At 37.8% G+C, this 25,641-nt stretch overlaps 1 protein-coding gene across 4 annotated transcripts in view; it reads left to right on the top strand.

The window, feature by feature from the left end:
- Nucleotides 1-25,641, top strand: part of Kdm5 (Lysine demethylase 5) — a 46,378-nt gene that overhangs the window by 912 nt on the left and 19,825 nt on the right. The window contains exons 2-8 of one of the 4 annotated variants that reach the window (XM_045747292.2): nucleotides 1,943-2,159; nucleotides 4,120-4,280; nucleotides 7,480-7,662; nucleotides 16,311-16,451; nucleotides 20,087-20,213; nucleotides 21,419-21,570; nucleotides 23,775-23,930. In XM_045747292.2, coding sequence (XP_045603248.1) covers nucleotides 1,943-2,159; nucleotides 4,120-4,280; nucleotides 7,480-7,662; nucleotides 16,311-16,451; nucleotides 20,087-20,213; nucleotides 21,419-21,570; nucleotides 23,775-23,930 — 1,137 coding nt within the window. The remainder of the gene's footprint in view (nucleotides 1-1,942; nucleotides 2,160-4,119; nucleotides 4,281-7,479; nucleotides 7,663-16,310; nucleotides 16,452-20,086; nucleotides 20,214-21,418; nucleotides 21,571-23,774; nucleotides 23,931-25,641) is intronic. The other 3 variants (XM_045747293.2, XM_045747294.2, XM_045747295.2) reach the window with 3 other exon arrangements.

Below are 25,641 nucleotides of genomic sequence, written 5' to 3'. Positions count from 1 at the left end.
TGAAAGTGGCTCTGGTTTGTGTCTCGTGTCCACAGTTTGACAAAACTGGTAGAGAGCAGTTAGCACATATTGTTTATAAAGAAAGATGGTTAAAGAAATTACCAGATAACTCATGACTGATAATTGAAAGACATATGTCAATGGATATTAGTCTTAAACTATTACAAATGCAGTTAAATTAGAAATTTATGTCGTCCTCCATATTTTGTTTAACTACATGTTAAGTATAAAAGCAAGAGTTCTGGATGCTGCATGTAAGTAAATATGTTTTGCTTCAAGAGGTGTGGTTCAACCATGACTGAGGAAAGCTAAAAGCTTTCGCAGCTAAAAAGCTAAAAAGCTTCGCAGTTTAGTAAAATGTGTTGGCATTGACTTGCCTAAATAGTGCATATATTATCAGTGACCATTTAGTCTTTAGAATTGCTTCCTGGTAAAAGCTTTGGAGTTTGTGTAATTTATCATATGATCAGTTGGGACTTTAGTCATTTCTTGTACATAGGCTAACATTTACTAACAATCTGCAATAGGATAAACTTAATGGAATCCTCAGTGATCATTTATTAAGCTTTGAGATGCTGTTACACAAATTAAAGGATTTGGAAGGAAAGGTGAAAATGTGGCAGCCATCTTGTTCTAGTTGAAGATGACAATTAATTAATGTTTTCATTTAATGTTAGCAAATCTTATTTCTGTTTGATATTACTGAACAAAAGTTTGTTTCATATCACCCAGGTGATAAAAATCACTTGGTCTTATTAGCTTATGTCTTTAAACCTTTAAAATACCAAACATTAAAAGACAATAAGCCTGACAACTTTGATAGGATATCCCTATTATGTGCAAAAATAATTTATGAAATGCATTGCCAAATTAATGGAATGAAAAGCTTGAGATGTGGCTTCATCAAATCCAGAATTGTAAAAGTGACTGATATACTGTCTACCACTGATGCTCTTTTTTCCTGAAGATCCTTAACACCAATGAAAAGTTCCCCTAAATTGTAAATATGCAAATGCCATCTCATCTCTGCAAGGAAGGCAGAAAAAGGTTAAAGCAAAAATCTACAGATCAGTGTAACCCAATGTTACATACTGTATTTGCAAACTTGAGGAAGGAATCTTTTATATAAGGAAATCTCACCATCTCGGTGCACAATCTTGTTAAAGCAACACAATATGGTTTTGTAAAAATTAAATCTTGACACGCTAACTTATTCAAACTTTTAGAAATGATAACCAATTACTGAGTAAGAATGTATACACGAACTTCTTGAAGTATAGCTCAAAATGTTGCTAGAACTCTCGGCATTCTTATGGCATTAAAAATCGTGTCATTGACAAGACATGGTCTTAGGTCCTTAAGAGTACTTTGTGAAAATTATATATTTAAGAGGCTGGCGTTTGTATGATGGGTAAAGGAAGAAAGAGATGTAGTACAAGTGAAAATGGTGAGGAAATGAAATGCAGAGTGGATGAATTGCAGATGTATGAATTACCTGCAAGGTGTTTCAAATACTTTTCTCATTGATATCACACCATTGTGATTTCTTTGTGTTCTGAAGTAGGATCATTTGGTGGAGAACACCATTGCCCATAGGTCAGTGTGTGCAGTAGGTGGTCTATTTGTAAAACATGGTTATGGCACCAACTGGAGCCTCCAGACTTCCTTAGTGTACTCGGTAGAGTTCAGAGTTGGAGGTATTCTCTTATTTTTGGCCAAGTGGGTTCAGGCAAGCATCTGGAATTCACTTTAATGTTGGCTCAAATTTCTGCATTGCTCCAGGCAATTTTCTCATTAATATATCACACCATTGTGATTTGTGATGTGTTAAGAATATTTTATATATTGTTTGAGAGATTATTGTATGTGACATTAAAACCTTCCCCAGTCAATTACGATAAAGAAATATTTAAATTTGTATTTAAATGAATTTTATTTGCAGGACTGGCAGCCACCGTTTGCAGTTGATGTAGACAACTTCAAGTTTACACCACGTATTCAAAGACTGAATGAACTCGAGGCTCACACACGCATAAAGCTGAATTTTTTGGACCAAATTGCCAAGTTTTGGGAACTGCAGGGCTCATCACTGAAGATTCCAGTTGTTGAAAGGAAGGCTTTAGATTTGTATTCACTACATAGACATGTTTGGTCTGAAGGTTAGTTGATATTTATTATATACTAGCTGTACCCAGCCATGCATTGCTGTGGCTCAGCAACTGAGCCACAGCAACCTTCCCCTGTTCCCCAGTCCTCCCCATCATCCCTCCCCTCTCCCATCCCCTCGTCTTTTCAACCATTCTCCACTCCCCCACCCCCTCATCCTCTCATCCATTCCTAATTCCCTCATCCTCTCGTCCTCCCACTCCCCCGTCCCCTTGTCCTTCCCACCATTCCCCACTCCACTGTCCCCACGTCCTCCCCACCATCCCTCGCTCCCCTATCCCCTTGTCCTCCCCACTCTCTCTTCCGATGCATTCCCAAATGATCTGATGTTCACATCAGAAAATTGGGAACATAGTGATCTGATGTTCCCATCACTGAAAAATAAGAAGTTAAAAAAACGAATTGAAAAACGAAAAAATACAAAAATAAACTATACTCAGGAAATGAACCCTATGGTAAACAACAGCTCAATTCCAATGCAATGTCACAGAATAATTAAATCAAAATTAAAATAAATTAAAATCTATGAAAATTCAATTTATCAATGCAATCGGAAACATTGAAATAGAATTTAACATAGCATTGCGTATGTCTCTCTTACGTGCAACAGATGGCGTTGTTTTTAAAAAAAAAGCGTGTTTTTACCCGTCACAGGTGTGGCATCTTTATATTAGTTATATAAAAACATGTGTGTATTTGAATGGAACGTTGTCAAAATTTCAAAGCAATAGGTGAAGATCTGTCAGAGATTACAGTGTTTGTTGCTCTTACATTCAATAAATGGCGTTTTAAAAAAAAAAGTTTTTTTCCTGTCACAGATGAGGCATGTATATAGTAGGTATATAAAAACACTTGCCTATTCGAATGCAACATTGTGTTAATTTCAAAGTAATCGGGAAAGAGGTTTCGAAGATTTCTCACATGGAAAAACAGTTTTAAAAAAAAAAAGCATGTTTTTTCCCATCACAGACGTGACATCTATGTAGTATGTGTATAAAAACCCGCTTGGATGTGAATGGAACGTTGTGTGAATTTCAAAGCAATCGGTGAAGAACTTTCTGAGATTAGTGATTTTTAACAAATGAACATTTTCATTATTTATACAGATTATAAATTTCTGGTAGTCGGGTTCGTTCTCGACACACAATCGAGAATTATGGGTTTTAATCACAAGGTGGAGGTGTGGGGTACAGAAATGGTTGTGGAATTTCATCCTGGGTGGGGTCAGTAAATCAACCTTGGGGGGGGGGGGCTAAAAGTCTATCATGTATGAATACACTCTGGCTTCTTGTTCTCCAACACAATGACAATAAATTATTATTATATTAAATGTTTTGTTCAAATAGTTTCTCGGTACTCTGTCATGTATGTTTGCACACCCATTAACATTTTACCGTGCTTTTAGTTTCTTGGAGTTTTGTTTATTTTTTAACCACTGCACGTAGTGCCTTAGAGTACTTGATGGGTGGTGCAAAATTGTTTATAATTTAGCAATATTTTAATGCTTTTTCACTGATTTGAAGTGAAAATTGTTGAGTTTGGCAATTTTTTTACATGTGTATAATTTTTAAATTTGTTTATCTAATGTTAGTAATTCATTAACAACTGCGAAGTTGTCATATGAAATGGGTACGCAGTGCAGGGGTTAATGAGGTGAGGGAAAATAGTTTTAGAATAGGAAAGAGCATAATTTACCATTACTGTATTATGGTCAATGACAATTAGCAATTTTTTATAATGGGACTATTGTTTTCTATTCTTGTTTATTCTGTTCAAATTGCTTTCTAGGTATAATGACTTCTGTCGCTCGATAATGTTTAACATTAAAGTGTCATGATTACTAAGATGGGAAACCAGTAAAATATTACATAATTTTCACCTCAAAAATGAGTCAACTAGTCTTTAGTGAAATATTGCAATAAAATATTCTTACTGTTAAATGTTTCCTTACAGGTGGAAATGAAATGGTAACAAAGGAACGAAAGTGGAGTAAAATTGCTTCACGCATGGGGTTTCCATCAAATAAGAATTTAGGAACCTTGTTGAAATCACATTATGAGCGAATTCTTCAACCATACGACATTTTCAACAAGGGAAAGCCGCTACCATACGTGGTGAGTCTTGGTGAAGAATGTATTTTAAACATTGTTTGCATGTAGATTCCTAATTTTCTTTCTTAATCCTTCAGCTACACTACACCAGGAATGTTCTTGCCATTTATATGAGGGCCTTAGTACTAACAGAGCAACTATAAGTAGCGCACTCAGCAGCTACTCACAGTATTACCATGAAGCTCGTGCCCGCAACACAACTTAATGATGATGAAATAAATAAGTATCTGCAATTATTTATTGATGATAGTGTCATTGGCAGTGATAGACTATGTACAAGTTTCAGATACCAGTTGGCCAAAATTTTCAGATGGACACTAGTGTCAATATAATTATTATCCTGAACCATATTTAAGTTGGGGCAAGAATCTTCAAAACTGTCGCAGAATATATAAGTTGGCGACTCTTACAGCATGAGACAGTTAGCCACAGCACAAAGTTGCGGTTTGGTGCATCTATGCATCATTCAACGAGACCTTGATGATCTTTAGAAAATGAACATGTGACCAGGATTCTGATGATAGTAGTATTTTGGCTAGAGTTATCATTTGGGAAGTTTATTGGGCAGCACTTTGCTGTTAGGTGCCGCCAGCAATTGACGAGCATTTGTGGCCATGCTGTTCATGGGTCAGTGGTCACAAGATTCACTCGCCACAACTTCTCAACAGTTCGCAATAGTGCATAAACATGTAGTTATATATATATTGCATATGAATATAGGGGTGATAACAGCAAAAACCGTATGTTTATTGTTCTAATATTATATTGTAGTGTGCATGTTATTAGTTAAAAGAATATATCTATGCACAAGGATATTCTACACTTCCTGTGATATAAATAACATTATTGATAGCCCAGTGCATCAGTGCATTTGAAAAAGATTGGTAAAGACATTAAAAAACGAAGAAGATAAAATATATTAAGGGGCCCGGTGCAAAATATATTCGTCCAAATATGAAATATAGTATATAATGTTAAACAAATCTAACGTTATTTGGCATCAGCGTCAGGAAAATTTCATCCCAATACGTTAACAAATGGATTTGATATGATTAACAAAAGTTTGCAATTGGTACTGATAACAATAACACCACCTAGTTGGTGGAACTCCTGAATAATGTAGTGATAGAGATGTAAGCACCTGTCTTGATACACACCTTCCTTACTTCTTCTATAAGACCTTCCTTACTACTACTATACTTTGTGTGTAATTACACTTAGGTAATTACACACAAAGTATAGTAGTAGTAAGGAAGGTCCACAAAGTGGATATGCAGCTGGTGCCTTCTAGGACTGTTGATTCCCACCTCGAGGGAAATATAATAATAAGTGATTGTTATTTTACTGTATTTTATTAAATATCATATGAATACATCGCCCAATGCCAATATTTCCTGACCCCTAATTTTGTTTTGTTTAGGGGAATTCTTTTCTTTGTTCTTATTAGATTTTATTGTGGCTTCTACTACTTGTAAAATACATACCCATCACCAGGTATGTGAAGTTGGAACAAAATTGGTCAACATGTAAATCAGCCACAGGTGGCAGAAGTTAACTTTGAAATTTTTGTTAGCCTATATTTTCATAGATTTCAAACTCTATTTTCTTTCTCTTTAGGTTGTTTTTCCTAAACGGGGATCAGATGAGGGCTTTATCACTCGTATAAAGTACTTATATATCCCCTAACCCATTATAAATATCCCTATATTTTATTTTTTTTTTTTTTGGAGGGTTTTTTCTTGACTTCATTTCAACACATTAAACTACAACATTCACATATTCGAGTTCGAATGCCAAGCAGTATTTATTAAAACTTACAAGATATGACATCAATTTGAACTACTATATTTTTTGTTGAAGTTTACTTTAATTTTTCTGTGAATAGGATTTTCAACTTTGAGACTGAGTAAAAAATTGTTTCTGAGCAATTATCACCATTTCTACATATGTGCAAAGTTCTTAGTTCTAAGGTTTCTATTAGAGCATTTATTCATAAACCAATAAATTTGGGAGTTATATATTTTTGTGTATAAATTTTTCCACATATTTTGAAGGCCACATTGACTCTTTTTCCAGTAACATATACTGTACACTCAAACTAAATTTTCCATAATAGAAAATGAACGTTATATCATTCTGAGCTCATAATGAATAACAAAAATTGTTGACATTTTAAATAAGATACTCTAATTTGAAATTGTGAAATTGTGAAATTTTTAAATATTTTTTTATTTTTTCTGTTCATGTTATGATGTTGATCCATTAGGAAAAGTTGGAGCATTTACCATGTAGATTATGCACATCAAATTTGAGTGTTTGAGGAAGGTTGATAACTTTTTCCCAAAAGTATGTATGGCTGCAAGACAGTGGAGGTTTGAGATAGTTAACTGATGAGCATCACTAGCCGAGGAAGAGTCCCTAGGATTGGCACCCTTATCCAGGTACTCCAGACACTAAGACCGTCATGGTTGGGGCTGGAGAAGACCCAACCCAGCAAGGGCAAGGTCACTGCCAGCCTCCTGAAGTAGAGCTTGGGCCGCATGAGCCCCAGCAGGTGGACGTCCGAGCAACACGTCTACGGGACCCAGACAGAGATCATCACAGCCTCCTTTCACTCGAGGCCGGCTTCCTTCACGGCCCAGCAGAAGGAAGAATAATAATTATTAATCAATTACAACAATTATTATTATTATAGTTATTATAATAAAAATATTAAAATAAAAAAATCAATACAGCTACGGCCTCACACCCGTAGGGTCCATGGTTCGAGACCCATACAGCCCAGGTGAATGTAATTATAATAATAATAAAATTAATTTAATACAAATTATTATTCTTCCTGCTGCTGGGCCATGTGTAAGGGAGTAGTAAATATGTAATTCACCCAGTCCCCTCTGCCTAATCATAGTGACTTTTGGACATTAAAGATTGTCAGGCATAATTTGTTCCTATAAACTCATTCTGTCTTGGTTATTAATGAATATTGTTTTTTCAAGATGATCCATAATGGTTTTGAAATTTTTTTTTCCAGTACTTTGCAGGAGCTTTATATCAGAGATTGGTCAGTAATTTTAAGGTTTCCTATATGTCAACTTTTTATTTTGAATATCGCTACCACATTTTTCATTTCCTAAATCTCCAATAAAGATAATTTTCCAGTGAAAAAGCTGTGCTTCATTGAGTTTGGTTCTTTTAACTACAGAAAACAGAAGTTAAGGAGGATATTGTGGAAGCTTGTGAAACTGATTACAAGCCTCACAAAATTCCTAGTCGTATGGCAGGCAAGATCCCCGATAGTGAAAAAAATGGTCGCCGTTCTCGCCGTCATCCAGATACTGGAGACTCGAAAGCCGACACCCAGGTTGGTTTTGGGTCTGATGATGAGGTTAGTTGGCGTTAAAGACTTTTTGCATGAGCTCTGCTTTACAGAACCTTTCTTAGGTTCCTTAGGTTAATTTTCAATTTAAATAGTATGCTTGCAATATTACATTTGTATTTTCCATAGGGGATTTACTCTTTGGTAACAATACTCTTTTTGCTTTCTGCTTCCATTTGGCTTTGATTTTCGTTTTAGATTTTTCATGACATGCATTAATTGCTTGGCCCTTAATTGCATGTGCTTGAATCATGAAATTATCATCTTTTAATCTCTTTGCAACTTAATTACAACTCACTCGTAAAACTTTGAGAAACACAGGAGATTTTAAGATGCCAAAAGTTATCAAATACAGAACATGACTACAGCTATTAATTTACACAAGGAGATGATAGTCAGGCATGGTTTGGCAATATATTTCCTTTTGTACCATAAAGTGGGAGGTCTATACAATCTCACAATGACCTGGTCAATGCACATACTATAGTACTATGTTTACCGAGACATGTGTTCCTTTTAAATTTATTCTCATTCCAGCTTCCTGTCCTTTGGATGATTTGTTCTTATATCTACTTTCTTATCTGCTTTGGTAACTATTTTATCACTCACTTACACTTCCCTTTTACCCATACAACTGTCAGTTCTTCACAGGAAAATTGGTAGAAATGGTGAAATGTTCAAGGATGCTATTTGCTTTGTACATGGATTTAATGGATTTAATTTTAAGCTAGAAACATATTTAAAGGATACTTTTAAATAAGTGATGGGCAAGATAAACATGTTAAGCTGATTTGTATTTTTCTGCTATACAAGATAAAGTAGTATTGCTAGAATATAAGAATTTTAATGGAAGAAAAGTACACGGTACATGTTTTGAAAACTGAAACTCAAATTATTTTAGACTGAAGAAGGTTAAAAGTTTTGTAACATTTTCTTGGTGTTATATGTTTTGTTACAAATCATAAATTTATATATGTTTTTGGACTTAACTATTTAATGTGTGATCACATTAGTGCCTAAATGGCTGAACTGACTTGGATGAAAATGACACCATTTCTCAATTTAACATGTGCAGGTGCTGGTTAGTTTGGAACCTACCAAGGCACATGTGCACATACTTGTGCAGGTGCTGGTTAAACTTGGAACGTACCAAGGTACATGTGCACATACTTGTGCAGGTGCTGGTTAAACTTGGAACCTACCAAGGTACATGTGCACATACTTGTGCAGGTGCTGGTTATCACTTTCTCTGGCTCTACGGGTGACCTGCTGCGCATCGCAAGGTAGGCCGAATGTTGTCCACGAGCTCACCTCCACACTCCAATGTTTATACACTTTTCAGCTTTCTCACCACAATTTTCGTGCTCTGTCGTTCAATTTAGTATCAAGTGTTTGCAATAGAATGCTGTAAAGGGATATTTGGATACAAGAACATATAAGTCTCACTTTTCTATACAGTGGCACCTTTGTTTATGAATTTAATCCATTCCAAGAGACGGTTTGTACACTGAAAATTCAAAAACTGAAACTAATTGAGAAACTGTATGGGCAGGGTGAGAATGGGGGAGGTCGTGAGACCGTCCCTCTGCTTGCCTTAAACACTTTCATATCTGCATCACTGGTTCCAGATTTTCCTTTCACATATTTCACTACCACTGTTATGTGGCAGCTAGTCAGAACCAGTCATAACATATCGGTCAAGAATTCAGTCAAAACCAGTCACAGGCAGCCATAACCAAAGGCAGTCAAGCATTCACAGTTGTGGTAGCAACCAGTTAGGCATTTATGATCAGTAATGCATTCACTCGATCGGGCATTCACAGGGAATCACTCGGGGAGTCTGCCTTCCGATTCAACAGCTGGTAGCAAGGAAGCCCACTGTATTAATACCGTCCATGTGGCTGGGAGGGGTACATCTGGGGGGAAGAGGGGGGATGGAGGTAGTAGGGAAGGTGCCCAACTCTGCCACCCATCTCACTGCTCCCCGCCTATCCACCCACTTTGCCGCCCGCTCCTCCACCATCCATCCATCAAGTCCCCTCTCTACCATCCATCCAACCATCCATCCAGTCCCCCCTCCTCCACCATCCATCCAGTCCCCCCTCTCCACCATCCATCCAGTCCCCCCCTCTCCACCATCCATCCAGTCCCTTCCTCTCCACCATCCATCCAGTCCCCCCCTCTCCACCATCCATCCAGTCCCCCCCTCTCCACCATCCATCCAGTCCCCCCCTCTCCATCCATCCATCCAGTCTCCTCTCCACCATCCGTCCATCCATCCTGTCCCCCCTCTGCTGGCCATCCATCCATCCAGTTCCCCTCCGTCATCCATCCGCCCATCCATCCAGTCCTCCTCCTCCACCATCCGTCCATCCATCCTGTCCCCCCTCTGCCGGCCATCCATCCATCCAGTTCCCCTCCGTCATCCATCCGCCCATCCATCCAGTCCTCCTCCTCCACCATCCATCCATCCGTCCGTCCATCCATGCATCTAGTCCCCCTCTGCCATCCATCCGTCCGTCCGTCCGTCCGTCCATCCATCCGGTCCTCCCCCTCCACCATCCGTCCGTCCATCCATGCATCTAGTCCCCCTCTGCCATCCATCCATCCATCCATCCGGTCCTCCCCCTCCACCATCCGTCCATCCATCCATGCATCTAATCCCCCTCTGCCATCCATCCATCCGTCCGTCCATCTATCCATCCATTCGGTCCTCCCCCTCCACCATCCGTCCGTCCATCCATCCGGTCCTCCCTCTCCACCATCCGTCCGACCATCCATCCATCCAGTCTCCCTCCGCCATCCATCCGTCCGTCCATCCATCCATCCATCCATCCATCCATCCATCCATCCATCCATCCATCCATCCATCCAGTCCCCCCCTCTGCCATCCATCCATCCATCCATCCAGTCCCCCTCCGTCATCCATCCAGTCCCCTTCCACCATCCATCCGTCCGTCCCTCCAACTATCCATCCATCCATCCAGTCCCCCTCTGCCATCCGTCCGTCCATCCAGTCACCCCTCTGCTCTCCGTCCATTCATCCATCCATCCAGTTCCCCTCCGCCATCCATCTGTCCGTCCGTTCATTAATTTGTCCAGTCCCCCTCCAACATCTATCCGTCCGTCTATGTTGATTATACGTTATATGCTGATGTGTATGCCCCCCTTTCCCCATGATATCACAGTGTACACAGTACAGTAGTTAAAAAAACTTTGAAATCAACCCTGTTTGCTCTTCTAATGTACTTGAAAAATCTTGATCATCTACCCTGTTTTCTTGCATATCACTAGTGAGTGCAGTTGCACTCCATCCATCTTCATAGGAAAGGTCCTCAAAACTCTTCATGAGCCTTGTCATCATACTCTATTTTCTGTCCATTCCATCGATAATTCTAATGGAATGGTAGCTATAAATAAATTTAAGGAATTAATAAATTTTAGTATCGTACTGTACTGTAATTATACAACCCTCAGAAAATATCCATTAGATACTTATTAATACTTTCAATACAAAACTGAAGTAAATCATATATGAGCAATATCTCAATCAAAATTTTGTTAGTAAAGCTCCAACTGATACTTCCATGTGACCTTTTTAATTTGGTCTTTATAATTTGTTCAATGAGTAAAACACAAACTATCCAAAATGTTGGTTTATCTCTTAATTTATTACAGTAATTTGACACTTAAGCCTTCTTTCTATCAGGATAAAGTTGGCATTAGATCTGATATTAATGTATTTGGTTGCATGGTGTCGAATTTTCATTGGTAGTGATTTAATTTTGTTTGGCAAGTGCTATACTCTGAGTGCAACAAAACATTTTAAACAAATTAAAAAAACATGCCTACAGGCATGGAATAAAAGTTTCAGCTTTTGGTTTCCAACTTTGTGAGATGCCTTTCTTATTTCATCATGTTATTGTAGCCTTATTTAACCCTTAGGCAGCGGTTATCATCAATAATATGGATATAACAGGTTTTATGTGAATGTAATGGAGTTTACCTTGACCTATGAAAAAATTCTGCTACCATTTCGTAGTACAAATGCAGTTATTGTCAAGAATGTTACTGGGAGAGGGTGGGGGGGAATGCGGTCATCATCAGATGGCGATTTATACAACTAATATCTGGGGTTTACATTTATAATGGAAATATGGATATAAAAGCTCTGTGGATGTAAATAAAGACAGACAAGTGATAAAACAATCGGTGAAACATCAGATAATAAATTGGGAAGTGTCGGCATAGTCGAGCACCAGGCGTTGACAAGTGCAAGGCATAGACTTGCAGAGCACCTCCACCCAGTGAAACTATAAATATTCACCTATTTTCATGTTTTTCTTGTATTCTGCTTGCATATTAATAATACTATAATGAAAATGTTATTTATTTTTTTGGGCATTATTCCATAGCTGCTGTCTAAGGGTTAAGAGTACTTGCCATTTTTGTGGTATAGTTTTATTCTATGATTTAAAGGCTAAGGGTCTTGAAGTGCAAGTGGCCAAGCACTGATCACCTTGCCTTAAATTTGGTATCATGTTCTGTATAGCTTAAGAATTAAATGGACATAATTAACATTTATTAGTTATGCAGAAAAGGGATGATTTTAAATGCTAATAATTAAAAAAAAAAAAATTGGCTATATTAATTTCTGCCATAAATAATGTTTCAACACTGTGTTCTTGGTAATAGGTTCTATCATGGAAGAATTTATTCCTTCTCTTGTAAGCTATTGTCGAATGTAGTGTTGATCCTGTTGCTGCTACCATAAGCTCACCCTGCCTGCAAACTGGCATTTATGCTTTATTCTTGGCCTCCAGTGCACTTGCATATATGCTTCAAATGCTGAAATTTCATTTTAGGTTTGCCCTATTTGCTAGCTAACAATTGTTTTTTTAATTTTGCTTTAATATTTAGTTCGAGCAGTAATTACTGACTTATGTAGTACATAATCACTTTTCACTGTTATTGATTGTGCTTTGTTTTTGTATTGGATAGCATTTTTCAGCTATACTATTTGTTTTGAATTTTTATTTTTGGAAAATTGTAGGTAAAATAAAACTTACTGTAATTTTGTTCCATTTGTTACAATGATTATTTCAAAGTGCCAGGCTTCATAAAAACCTTTATGATTACTGTAGATAATTACACTGAGTTACCAAAATATCACCAGTTTTGTGGGATGAAAACAATGAGATTTCTCTCATAATTCTTAAAAAAAAAGAAAAAAAAAAAAAAAAAAAAAGGGAATGAGGGTACAAAAAACCCCTAACCTGCAGAAAGACCCTGCGTAGAGGGCACAAGGGTACAAGCGGGGTCAAATGGAACCCAAGAGATCCACTCACTCCCCTGAGCCCGGAAACCATTGTCAAAGGCGCCAGGCAGAGCCTTTATCAATACTCACCATTGCAGAAGGAAAGGTGGAATCCAGGGGAAAAGTTTTGAAGACTCGTCTGGAAAGACTCGGAGCCTCGGCGGGCAGAAGCTCGACCACCTCTGTACACATATCGGAAGGGGCAGCCCCCAAAGCCTCGCCCCCCCTATCTAAACCCCACCCGACACCAAAACCCAGACACTTGGGAGCCGGCAGTAGGGGAGAAAGTGTAGGAAAAAGTGCGAACATGCCCACCTGGTAAGGAGGGGCATGTTATTATATTGTAGTTATTATATTATATACATACTTTATACAGGGAATTCTTGCTTTACGAACATTTGCCTTAGGATCATTCGCCCATACAAACATTCTCCCAGGTCCCCATGTATCCCCTTCATGCATAAAATCATTGTACTAACTCAACGGAGCATCCCTTTGAATTTTGTGGCAGCGCCAATGTCTGTGCGGCAGCCAAATGGAGTACAGAATTGTAGGGGGGTGGTGTGGCTGGGTTCATGGGGGGGGAAGGTTTGTGTGGGGTGAGTGGCTGGTTGTGTGATACTCACACTAGTGGCCTCAAGTCCTTGGTGACTCCTACACAAACATGATTTGATCTGTTTACTTTGTTGGTGGGGTGGGGCCCTGGGCTGGAGATAGGAGGGTGGGGAGGCATTTACTCGTGAGGCCAATTACAAAATGGCGGACTACCAATACAGTGCACGTGTATTTTCATTTATTTATTCGTATAATTATACCACTTCACTCTTCTAAAAACAGCTAACTTTGACAAGAAGGTTAGCCCCATCATTCAAGGTAAATAATGTTTTTTGTTTATATTATATGTCCCAAAAATATTGGTCTTGTGAAAAATTTTCCTGGCCTGGGAACGCATCTCCCACTCAGCATTTCGCCTATGGAAAATCTCGAACTTTGTTCTGAACATATGCTTTACAAATAGTCTCGGAACGTAACTCGTTTGTAATTGGGGAACTGCCTCTATTAAGGCCCCTCCATTCCCAGACATTTTCACAATCTTCCAAATGTAGCTCTGACTTTGGCAATCCTGTTGTTAATTTGTGTCTATATTCAACGCTCTTGAGAGTATGGTGCCAAAATAGGTGAAGTTGTTGACTGCCTGCAGATTCTGCCCCTTGACGGTGTGTGGGGTTCCTGGTAAGGTATTCCAGGCACAGATTGGTACATGACTGAAGGTAACTTACAACATGACTACGTTGTAAGTTACAGCCCACCAGTTGAAGCGGGTTACTGTGGTGTGGCCACTGTTGCATGCAAACAGCTACTAGGAGCCACAGGTGAGAGTTGAGTGCAGGTGGTGACCAAAGCAGATGAACCACCTGAAGGTGCGACTGTTCGCTGTCAGAGGTACTATCCCCCGCTGACACCCCAGACACCCCATGTAATTGGGGATGTAGTAGTAATTGGAGTGAATGATCTGTAGGTATTGCATCTCTTGTTCCATAAATTCCTCCAGTTCATCATGTCTTCTTGCTATAGCCAGTTTGACAGTTGTATGCTCTGAAAATTTTTAGTGAAACTATCTTTTGATTGATAGCATTAGTGATTTGCACAAAGAAATCCCATTAATGTGATGTATCGATGAGAAAATCATTAGGAGCTGTGAGGAGGATTCGAACCTGCACTCCAAGCACACATCTTAAACCACTGAACCACAATATGCTATTGTGGTTCTATTATAATGTATGTTTGCTATTATAATGCAACCTGGTATTCAACTGAATCCTCTAGGGGTCCTGATGCATACCCATGACATGGTTCAAAGCCTCATTATGTCTCTAACTGATTTTGTAATTAATACATCATGTTATTGTGATTTCTTTGTGAATTTGAAGTAAGCATTGGGGAATGGATACTCCTATACCACATCAGAATGTACACACACACATTAAACTGGAAAAGGTTCAAAGGTTTGCCACCAGACTAGTACCCGAGCTGAGAGGTATGAGCTACGAGGAGAGACTACGGGAATTGAACCTCACTTCGTTGGAAGACAGAAAAGTTAGGGGGGACATGATCACCACATTCAAGATTCTCAAGGGAATCGACAGGGTTGATAAAGATAGGCTATTTAACACAAGGGGCACACGCACTAGGGGACACAGGTGGAAACTGAGTGCCCAAATGAGCCACAGAGATATTAGAAAGAACTTTTTTAGTGTCAGAGTGGTTGACAAATGGAATGCATTAGGAAGCAATGTGGTGGAGGCTGACTCCATACAGTTTCAAGTGCAGATATGATAGAGCCCAATAGGCTCAGGAATCTGTACACCAGTTGATTGACAGTTGAGAGGCGGGACCAAAGAGCCAAGAGCTCAACCCCCGCAAGCACAAATGAGCGAGTGCACAATGTGTGAAACCCTGATTTGGCCTTCAGTCAATGTCTCGGGACATCTGGAGGATTCAGTTGAATCTTGGGTTACATTACTTACAGTGCATTGTGGTCCGGTGATTTAGGGCATGTGTTTGGGAGTACCCAGGGTGCAGATTTGAATCATCCTCATGGTTTCAACTGATTTTCTCATTATTAGAAATATTTTAAATTACTAATGTGCCAATGTATTATGTTGGAGAGGGTAGTAAATAAAATCTACAAGTGAAAAAATTCGTCACGTTCTTAATTTGGTAGGTACGAGAGTCTATGAAAAGTGTCATGACATTCAACATTTTGATAGAAAATGTGGCTGGAGAAAAATTAATAAGGTTCTATAGATTGAACTTAATAAGTACTCCAGGCTGTAGTGGTTATGCAGGCTAGGAGGCTGCAAGCACTGTAGATTAGCTGATCGGTGAGCAGGGAAGCTTGCTTAGGCTAGGCTATAATGGTAGAACAATTCTCAAAACCAGCCAAAGCATTACCCAGGAAAGAATGGGGAAAGAAATAGCTGTATAAGAGATAAGGTGGACAGCAAACCATTAAAAAGATGGGCAAATGAAATCAATGTTAAAATGTATAGCAAAATTTTCAAGATGGTATTGATGGGAGAATGGTTGTGAAATTAAGAACCTTTAGGTTTTATTGGACATGAAAATTTAATACAATTTATAATTGACCAATAAATTTCGTGTGTAGTGAAAGTTAAAGCTCTGAATAGTATGGAAGAACCTGTTAACTTCTAATTGCTAGGTTATATTAAAGATATGAAAGGATGAAATAGGGGCTACCACATGCAAGAAAATGTAGGCTATGGTAGAACTGAAACATAAGAAACCAATCGGTGAAGATTGAATTCTTGTGTTGTAGGATGACGGAAAAGGCAGCAAGGAGCTGAAGAGGCTGCAGTTTTATGGTGCTGGGCCTAAGATGGCTGGCTTTGACAAGGCCTCCCCAGAGGATTCGGGAAAGACTCGTGGCAAGAAAGTTGATTATTCTGATCAGGATCCGGTAAGCTACCTCTTAAGGTTTATCTTCCCCTAGCTGTCAGAATTCATTAGTTGGTTTATTCAGTTATATCTTTAATTATGGTCGTGATACTTTCAGGAAGCCTTAGTTTTACCCAGCTTAACTTAATTAAGCTAAGATTCCTGTTAGGTTTGAATGCTTACAAGGTCATATAATTTGGGCAGATCCCACTACAATGGCTTAAAGGTTTCATTCCTCAAATGTTTAGAGGCTGAATTTTAAACTAAAAGATAAGATTAAAATCTTCTGTGATACCTATTTAGTTGCCCATCTGTAGTGGCTTGTTGGATTTGGGAAGCTCTTGTCTTAATTAAAAAAGTGTAGCTGTTCTTTATACCCTTTTTGTTACCTTTCCCAACATTCAAAGCATGTTCAAATTTGTAAGATTGTTTCATTGTTGTCATAAAATATATTCTTAGTACTGTACCTGATTATCAAAATCATGTAAATCATAAAAGTCTTCATTGGTAGCAATAAAAATCAAATGGATTTTTTTTGTCATTTAATGATTAATGGAAACAATGAAAGTGAAGGGGATAGTCACAAAATATTATCAGCATTATTGTACTATGCTAAGTAAAATAAATACTATATTTTTAACTATAGTACTGTACAGCAGATGCAGTGAATTCTTGTATATTAAAAAAGAAAAAGGTTCTGGATTTTATAAATTTTATTGCATCAAATTTGTGCATTTTCTGCAATTTTTTGCTGTTTACTGTATTAGTGCAGATAAAAACACACATGGTATCTAGATACCAAAATAACAAGAAAATGGGGATATCCCAATATCCGAATAATTGATGAATATTGATGAGATTGACATCATTGGGTTCTAGGTCAGACTGATAAAGGAAGCTTCAGGCATCTCTTCACACCAACACTGCTTAACTTGCGACTCTTCCCAGATTACCTTTATTGATTCTTGCATTAATAAGCATTCTGTTGCTCAGATCTTTCACTTCATTGAAGGTGAAAAGTGTGGATTGGCTTTTTTGGTTAGTTCATTTAAGGATACAGTATTTGTTACTTTTTATGATGCAGCACTAAGATTTTCCAGTTAAAGGGTGTCCTCCATCACCCCATTAACTGGATGGATATTTGACTAATTGGAAGACTGAAGACTAAAATGAAGCATTTTTTTTTTTGTTTAAATAGTTTTATTTCAAATTGCTTTCATTATTTGTTGATTGGTTACTGCAAAGGTGGAGTTGCCCACTCAACATTAGAAAAGGAGAAACTTTATCTTAGTTCCAATTAATGCAGTGCCTAAAATTCTTGAAGGATGCTTGGGAAATCGCAGCATATTTTTTTTTTTCCTTAAGGTAAATGTAGATTGGAAAAATTTGTGCATTGCTTTCTATTCTTGGATTAGCAGTGTACGTACAGTACTTTTGAGATTCTGTTTTATTATTTGTAAAAGAAAGTGCCTAGTGCTACGTATGTAAAATGATTAGGATTATAATCACGCGAATGTAGAAATTTAAGTAATGGAGTACCGGCATGTTTTGGATAGCTGGATATTCTGGACTGGGTCCTCTTGCCAAAAAGTATTTGTCTTATAACCAAGTGATGGAAGCACACTGTATTGTTGTGATGACATCTTAGGGGGCTACTTGATTGGATCAACTTCCACTGATCCTTTTTTATATTGATTTTTTGTTTGTGTACCTCTCATAAAATTTTTAGTTTTATAAGCCACAAGCCTTGGTAAGAGATTCTCATGGAATAAATTTCACATGGTTTACATTTAGTACAAGTTTGTATTTTTGATCCCAGAAGTGTGGCTATAATCAAGGGCACTTCTGCCTGCATGCAAAAAACTAAATAAATAAATGTTATTAAGAAAATGCTCCTCCAAAAAGTTTTTTTTTTTTTGGTTTTGTGTACACTGTAAGATTACCAAGTCAGGGGGGCGGTGTTTTGGTCCTTTGTCTGTGGCAACATACATGTATTTACAAATTAAGCGAGCGGCAAGCTGCAATGATCATTTGATGAGTTTTATGTTTGCTGTTTCACTTTAGTTTAGACAGTGTGTGGAACAGCTCTTATTTATTTACACATAACTGACAAAAAAGTGATTGAGTACTGTATATAGGTCTTCAATGTAATATATAAATATATATTATATATATATATATAATATATGTATATAAGATATATATATATATGATATATATAAATAAAATACTGTACACATATATTGCATGTAAGTTTGTTCTTGGCACAGCTCAAAGGAAGTGCCTTTCAACCCACTCCTTTGCTGCTATTCTGTATGGTAATGTCATCCAGAAATAAGTTCACACACTGGAAGGAAACAATCATTTTGTGAGTTGAAGAAGATGCCTTGCTGGCGGTACAAGATAACTTCATCTATAATAGGCAATTAAAAAGATATTTTTCAAGTCTGTTTTAACTATTACATCCATATAGATGTATTATAACCATATTTACATGTGTATTAAAACTGGGTTGTGATAATTAAGACCATCATATGAGAACCACATTGCCCTTGGGATCAACGTACAACAATAACTGCACCTTAAATTTTAATAAATATCCCGTCTGTCTCTTGAGTATGTCAAGAACCTTTGGCTGGTGAAACTCGACCCTGCGAAGGGTAAAGGGGCTTATTTTTTGTATAATAAATTATCAATATTGATTAGAATGATGATAAAATCTTGTCCCTAAAGAAATGCTGGATAAATAAAAAAAAAAATGTTACTTTACTTTTTCTCTGGCTGGGCTACAATATACAATCATATAGCCTAAAGTTATATTACATTATTTTCACAAGCTCTCTAAATCTCTTATTTTTAATATGAGATGGTTTTTTTATGGAGTAAAAATGTTTGCTTATAAATGTAGTGTATAAATAGTGTAACAACTTTCCCAGATTTGCATTAAAACATTCCTTCCTATGTCTGAAACATACCTCCCAAATGTCTGAAACTACCTTCCAACTTTTGTTAGTAATATTTTACGCACCTTCATTTAGATATTAATAGTTCCAAGGATTACCAAGACGTTAAGATTACAGGCAAACTTAGCAAGAAATTTAGCTTTACTATGGCACGATTCAAACAGGTCAGCCTTCAGTACTATACAGTACTTGCTTTTATGCAACTTTTAACAGTGTCAGACATATCGGCTCTCCCTTACTGTTTTGAAAATTAATGTCTTTAACAGGTAATACTTGTCACATCTAGGTTTAAGTCCTGGATAGGGTGGTACACCTTTGGCAAAGTTATTTTTCCCTGTGCACTTGGGTGAAAGAGTAAGTCAGTAAAAGAGGAAAGAGTAAGAGGAGTTCTTAAATGGGTCCAAGTATTTTTTGGAAGGGGACGAGAGAATTATTTTTTTTTTTTGCTCATGTACTATGCGAGACATGAAGTCTACCTTCAATAAAATAATTCTGGTGCATTTGGGAATGGTGTGGCTTGAGGATACACAAGATATGTGAGTATGAATGTAGGCTGAGGAAGGGTAGCTTCTTCAACTCGTCCTTTGAAGTTCTTCCTTGGGGGAACTGAAGCCAAATAGTTAATTTGAAAAACTTTTACAACTATGAAGTTTGTATTAATAAATTATCCTAATATATACTGTTACTTCCTTAGCTGGCAAAGTACATCTGCCTAAATTGTGGACGTGGGGATGCCGAAGACCAGATGTTACTCTGTGATGGCTGCGATGACTCTTACCACATCTTCTGTCTTGTTCCTCCTCTTCTAGATATCCCTAAAGGTTAGTGTAGAAATATTAGCGTGTGTTAAATATGCCTATTGTTATTAAAATTATTATTATTATTATTCCAATTGCTCCATTTTAGTTTTGTTTTCTGAAAAGAACTTTAATTTTCCTTTAGATTGACTTGAAATTTACGCTTATGTTCAGAAAAGGAAAACTTGTATTATAATTAAGCAGAAAAAAGATGAAAAATCCTTTGAGAAGATATAATTTGATGCCAGAGACACACATTAGATGCTCGGGTGATAGTTTTCTATCCAGAACCACACCTAGATCTCTTTCTTTACCAGACTTCTTTAAAGATTTCTCACATAATTTATAGGTTGTGTGGGGTATATGTTCTCCTATTCCACATTCCATAACATGGCATTTATTTACATTAAATTCCATTTGCCAAGTGGTGCTCCATATACTTATTCTGTCCAGGTCTTCTTGAAGGGTATGATGACAATCATCTAAGTTACTTATCTTCCCTATTATCTTAGCATCATCAGCAAATATGTTCATATAATTCTGTATTCCATCTGGTAGATCGTTTATGTAGACAATGAACATTAACGGTGCAAGAACTGAACCCTGTGGTACTTTGCTTGTGACATTTCTCCAGTCCGATACACTTCCTCTTATTGCTACCCTCATTTTTCTATCGGTCAGAATTCTTTTTATTCATGTTAGCAGCTTACTTGTCACCCCTCCAATGTGTTCATTTCCAGAACAACCTCTTATGTGGAACTTTGTCGAAAGCCTTTTTTTTCAGATCCAGATAGATGCAGTCAACCCAACCATTCCTTTCCTGTAAAATCTGTGGCTTGATCATAGAAACTGAGTAAATTTGCTACACACACACACAAACAAATATCGTGTGTGTGTGTGTGTAATAAATATGCAAAATGCTCAGATAGGCAGAAAAAGTTGCATTTTTGCTGGCCACCACTACCTCGCATCACTCATCATTACAAGCACTGCCTCCTATTATTATTATTTCACAATTTCTGCATTACACTAATGCCAAACCAGGATATGCATAACATTTCAATTGTTATACCTATTATATTTAGGAAAGTGTAACTAGTTTATTGGAACAGTAGGCTTCTCAGATGGTATCGCTTCCATGGTGTCTGACAACAATGTAGTTATCTACAGTTTTTCAACATAAAACAGCTATAGAAAATAAGGAAAATTATATTTATATATATTTACAGGTGATTGGCGATGTCCTAAGTGTGTGGCTGTTGAAGTGAGCAAACCAGTAGAGGCATTTGGGTTTGAGCAAGCCCAAAAAGAATACACATTACAGTCCTTTGGGGAAATGGCAGACAAATTCAAACAAGATTATTTCAATATGCCAGTCCATGTAAGTTATAAATACAGTATTCATTTTATTACTTGTTACATAACTGGTTGCATACATGCATATACAGAATGTTGGTCAATATTTTGTAATGGTTTCTTAATGGATTACTTTTTCCAGTATGTGCATACTTTTGTTATCATTTAACACTCATGTCGGTTATTTTTATTTTAGCGTCCTTTGTTTTTCTTTATTTGACACTTTTTATTGGGTCTATGTCCATTATTTTTTATTCTATTTTTGGGTACGATTTCCATACAGAGCCTTGAATTGCCTTCAAGCATACAGCACTTATACATGATCATAAGCTTAAGCCTTCTAGTGAAATAGAAATTGCAGCCACTTGGAAGTAATTTTTAAAATTCAGTTATGAAAACATTTGGTTTCGATAGAATATAAAAAGTTCCGTTCTGAGCTAGATGTTCAGATGTTTCCTGAAGTAAGACAAGTTCTGTGGCTGTTCAACAAAAACATAATAGCTGGGTGATAAAAGGGTGATAAAAGGAATTCTTTCAAATACAGAAAAGAATACAGTTGTTGGGTCATAATGGTGATAAGGAGGTACAGTGGAACCTCGGTTGATGACTGCCCTAAAGGACAAATTTTTTGGAACACGTCAAATTCGTCGTGAAATTTTAATTGGTACATGACGGTTTACTTGGAAGACGACGTCTGTTCATACGCGTATGGGGTCGAACGAGCGTGTGATGTTGGAGGCGCGGGCGAAGCACTTTCAGCTTGTTTACAAGTGTATCGTGCGTAGTGATGAACATGGCTGTGCTTCAATTCAGACTTTTATAGTCCGAATTCATGTCTACGTCTTGCCAGCCCTAGTGTCTGCCCTAGTGTCCATGATTTTGGCATGTATGCCATTCTGTCGGCTGTATTTACCATTTTGTTGTGGACTGATAATTTGGGCACTGGGATTCTGGCGGTGGTCACACAGGGTCCTGGTAGCCAGGTTTCTCATTCTTGTTCCTGGTCTGTCAGCCTTGTGTGGTATTGGGTCATGTGTTGCAGTCTCATCTTCTTTGTGGTATCTGCAGTACTTCCTCCTCCCTGGTCCGTCCATATTTTTCACCTTCTCCCTGCAGAAAACCAGATGTCAATTGTAACAAAACCATAATTTATGGGCGAGCCCTGGTTACTTCTCGACTCCCTCCATCAGGGAGTCGAGGGTGTTTTCCATCATAGTGCTGAAGGTGGAGCAGCCAACTGATCCAATCTGCCTCTCTCCTTCCCAGAATGACAGGGAAGGTGGAACGAATCGGCTTGTGTTAGTTTCATGAATTTTTTATCGTTTAACATTGCTGGGGGACTACTTTTGGTGGTACTGTATTGAGGTATCGGTCTCGCTTCTAACCAGCAGTGGTCTGTTTTGTTAAGCTGTCATTCTGGGTGATTCCCTGGTGGTGGTGGACATGATTAAAATTCACAGATAATTTTATCATATGCTCCCTACGCTCGTCTGGGGGAGGCGAGGTGAGGTTCTAGCTCGTGGACCCCGATAGACCGAAAAGAACTTCACTAATGATGCCACCTAGTAGTTTGGCACTATATCAGCATTGTAACTTCAGCAAGCCCCTGGGGCTTGCCCAGAAATTGACTTTCATTACATTCAATGCTGGGTTTGTTCATAAGTTGAAACATTTTGTGCTGCAGGCTTCGTGCTTACCAAGATAAGTGACATAAGTACTGTACAATATTCAAGATACTATGCAGCTCTGGTATTCAAAGCATAGTATGACAGTGGCTTGGGCATATTTCCACATCTGTTTTGATTATTATATATACAGGTCTCGTTATCTAAAATAATATTTGTTTAATTATTTTTTACGATTTTATTTTTAAAAATATTAGATTTAGCACAGTCGTTTGAACATGGTTAATAGTCATTCACTTTTTGCTGCTAAGTGTATATTTTGTTAAATATTTTATATTTTGATAAAATAATGTCCTTAAAGTTTGTTCAAAAGATTTGATGCCCTAAAGAATATTGTCCAAGCTCAGCAATCCAAATCATTTGGAGCCCACCTCGTTCATGTTTGATGAACATTTGACTTGGCCAAAAATTTTACCAGGAATGTCCTAAAATGAACACTCAATTTTTTTTTACTGAAATGAACTTGTACTCAAATATTTGAAGTCTTTCGGGTCTCCAGAATTAATTAAGCCTTCACTCTGTTAATAAAATATATTTTTTTCAGTTAATACCTACAGAAATGGCAGAACGTGAATTTTGGCGAATTGTTTCTTCCATTGATGAGGATGTGACTGTAGAATATGGTGCAGATCTCCACACAATGGATCATGGCTCAGGTTTTCCTACTAAACATTCCAAGAACTTAATGCCAGCTGATCAGGTAATTATGGTTAGGGTATATTTTATAATTTAAAGATTGTTTTAATGTTTAATGATCGTTCAATAGTTAAACATTAAAATATTGATCAAGTGATCAATATTGATCTGAGATATTCCCTTTGTGGATCCCTGTAGCTATCGAGATTGTTCTAATCTACCAGTCACATCAGTAGCATGAATTCATGTGGCCTATGAGGGACCAGTGCCCTCCTTCACATGAGGTGCAGGAAGCAAATGGCATTCTGCTATTTCAGCAGGTAAGCATCCAGAAAGTTAAGTGAGGCTTTACAGACAACTGCTGGGTTCACAAACTCAAACACCACAAAAATGTCAATAACTCTCCAAACATTATAAAAAAAAAATGCACAAAATTAGCTAGAACCCAACAGTAGTGAACGCCGGCACTTGTTCCAGTGTTAGCTATCTGATAAGTTCGTCCACTGATGCGTAACCCAGAGCTCCTTTATCACACCATCTTGTTTCAAGTCCCAGAGATTCTAAGCCAAGTTCTGGTCTTTCTATGACTCGTTCTGTGGAGGCCTCTTTTGCTATTGTATCGTTACTTTGTAGTATTTGGTTCGTGTGCATGTTTTTCACCCGGTTTTGTTGTGTGGACTTGGCTTTTTGTGCTCCGAACTGCATGTCTAGCATTTACTTTCCTGGATGTTCGTGAGCACTGCCCTTGCAGTGACAGAGTTCATTTAGAGGTGTGTTTTATCCTTGACCCCAGGCCGGGCTCCGGGAGTAGAACTACTCCCGAAACTCTCTCCAGGTATGGGGGTTCACCATTTTGAGGCCAGGCCACTGGGGTGGAGTACCTTATCTCGGGTATTTCAGGACTTCTGACCTCGGTGCCGTTATTTTTAAACAGCACTGAGTGGGGCTCCTTGTGGTTACTGTTTTCTTTAGCAGCATTTCCAATACCTGGGAGCACCTGTCTGGCTTATTACCGGCAGGCCCTAGTATACCCCAGCAAGTCTGTGTCGAGGTTAATTATGCTTAAAGGACAGCCTGTCTAGCCCGCTCTTGCCCAACTTGCAAGTTTGAAGGTTGTTCGTCTCCTTTGCTAAGTGGTGACGATCATTCTTTCTCCACCATGCTGCCTGTTGGGTTAATGACATATAACCCTAAATGATGTGGGGTTTGTTCCCCATGGGTTCTGGTCCTCTGATCCTGCCTCTGAAGTAAAGGCATTTGAGGAAATTGCTGCATTACTAGCTAGGTTTGACCAGTTTCTGCATACAGGGCTTTGTGCTCAAATGGAAGTCCCAGGATTGCTCTGTGTAGTGTTTAAGGGCTCAGAATTGAAGTTGTTGGTGATCTCCACCCTTGCTCCGGCCATGCCGGAGGCATGATAATAATTTGCTACTAAAATATATATACTGTATAAATAATTGGTAATTGGTATTGGTAAGTTTACTTATTTGTTGTATTTATGATGACATTCTGCACATTTGGAACATGTTTGACCTGATGTTGAGTTACTTAGCAATTTTGTTTTGTTGATATAAGGACCTTAAACAACTATATTATTTTATTCACTTAACCTTCACAGGTATTTTCTTTCAAATTCAGTGTTGGAGTGCAGAGCCAAAACAACAAACATTGTATTGCTGTTTTAATGCCCAACATAATCTTGTAATACATTTAAATTTTCTGTTCATTCTGTTAAATACAGTATTTATTTCTATATTTTCATGTTTTTTGATAAC

This window comes from Procambarus clarkii, chromosome 7 (genome assembly GCF_040958095.1).
Source record: "Procambarus clarkii isolate CNS0578487 chromosome 7, FALCON_Pclarkii_2.0, whole genome shotgun sequence".
Taxonomy (NCBI): domain Eukaryota; kingdom Metazoa; phylum Arthropoda; class Malacostraca; order Decapoda; family Cambaridae; genus Procambarus; species Procambarus clarkii.
The sequence above is the reverse complement of the archived record's forward strand: the minus strand, read 5'-3'. Positions and strand labels throughout refer to the sequence as shown.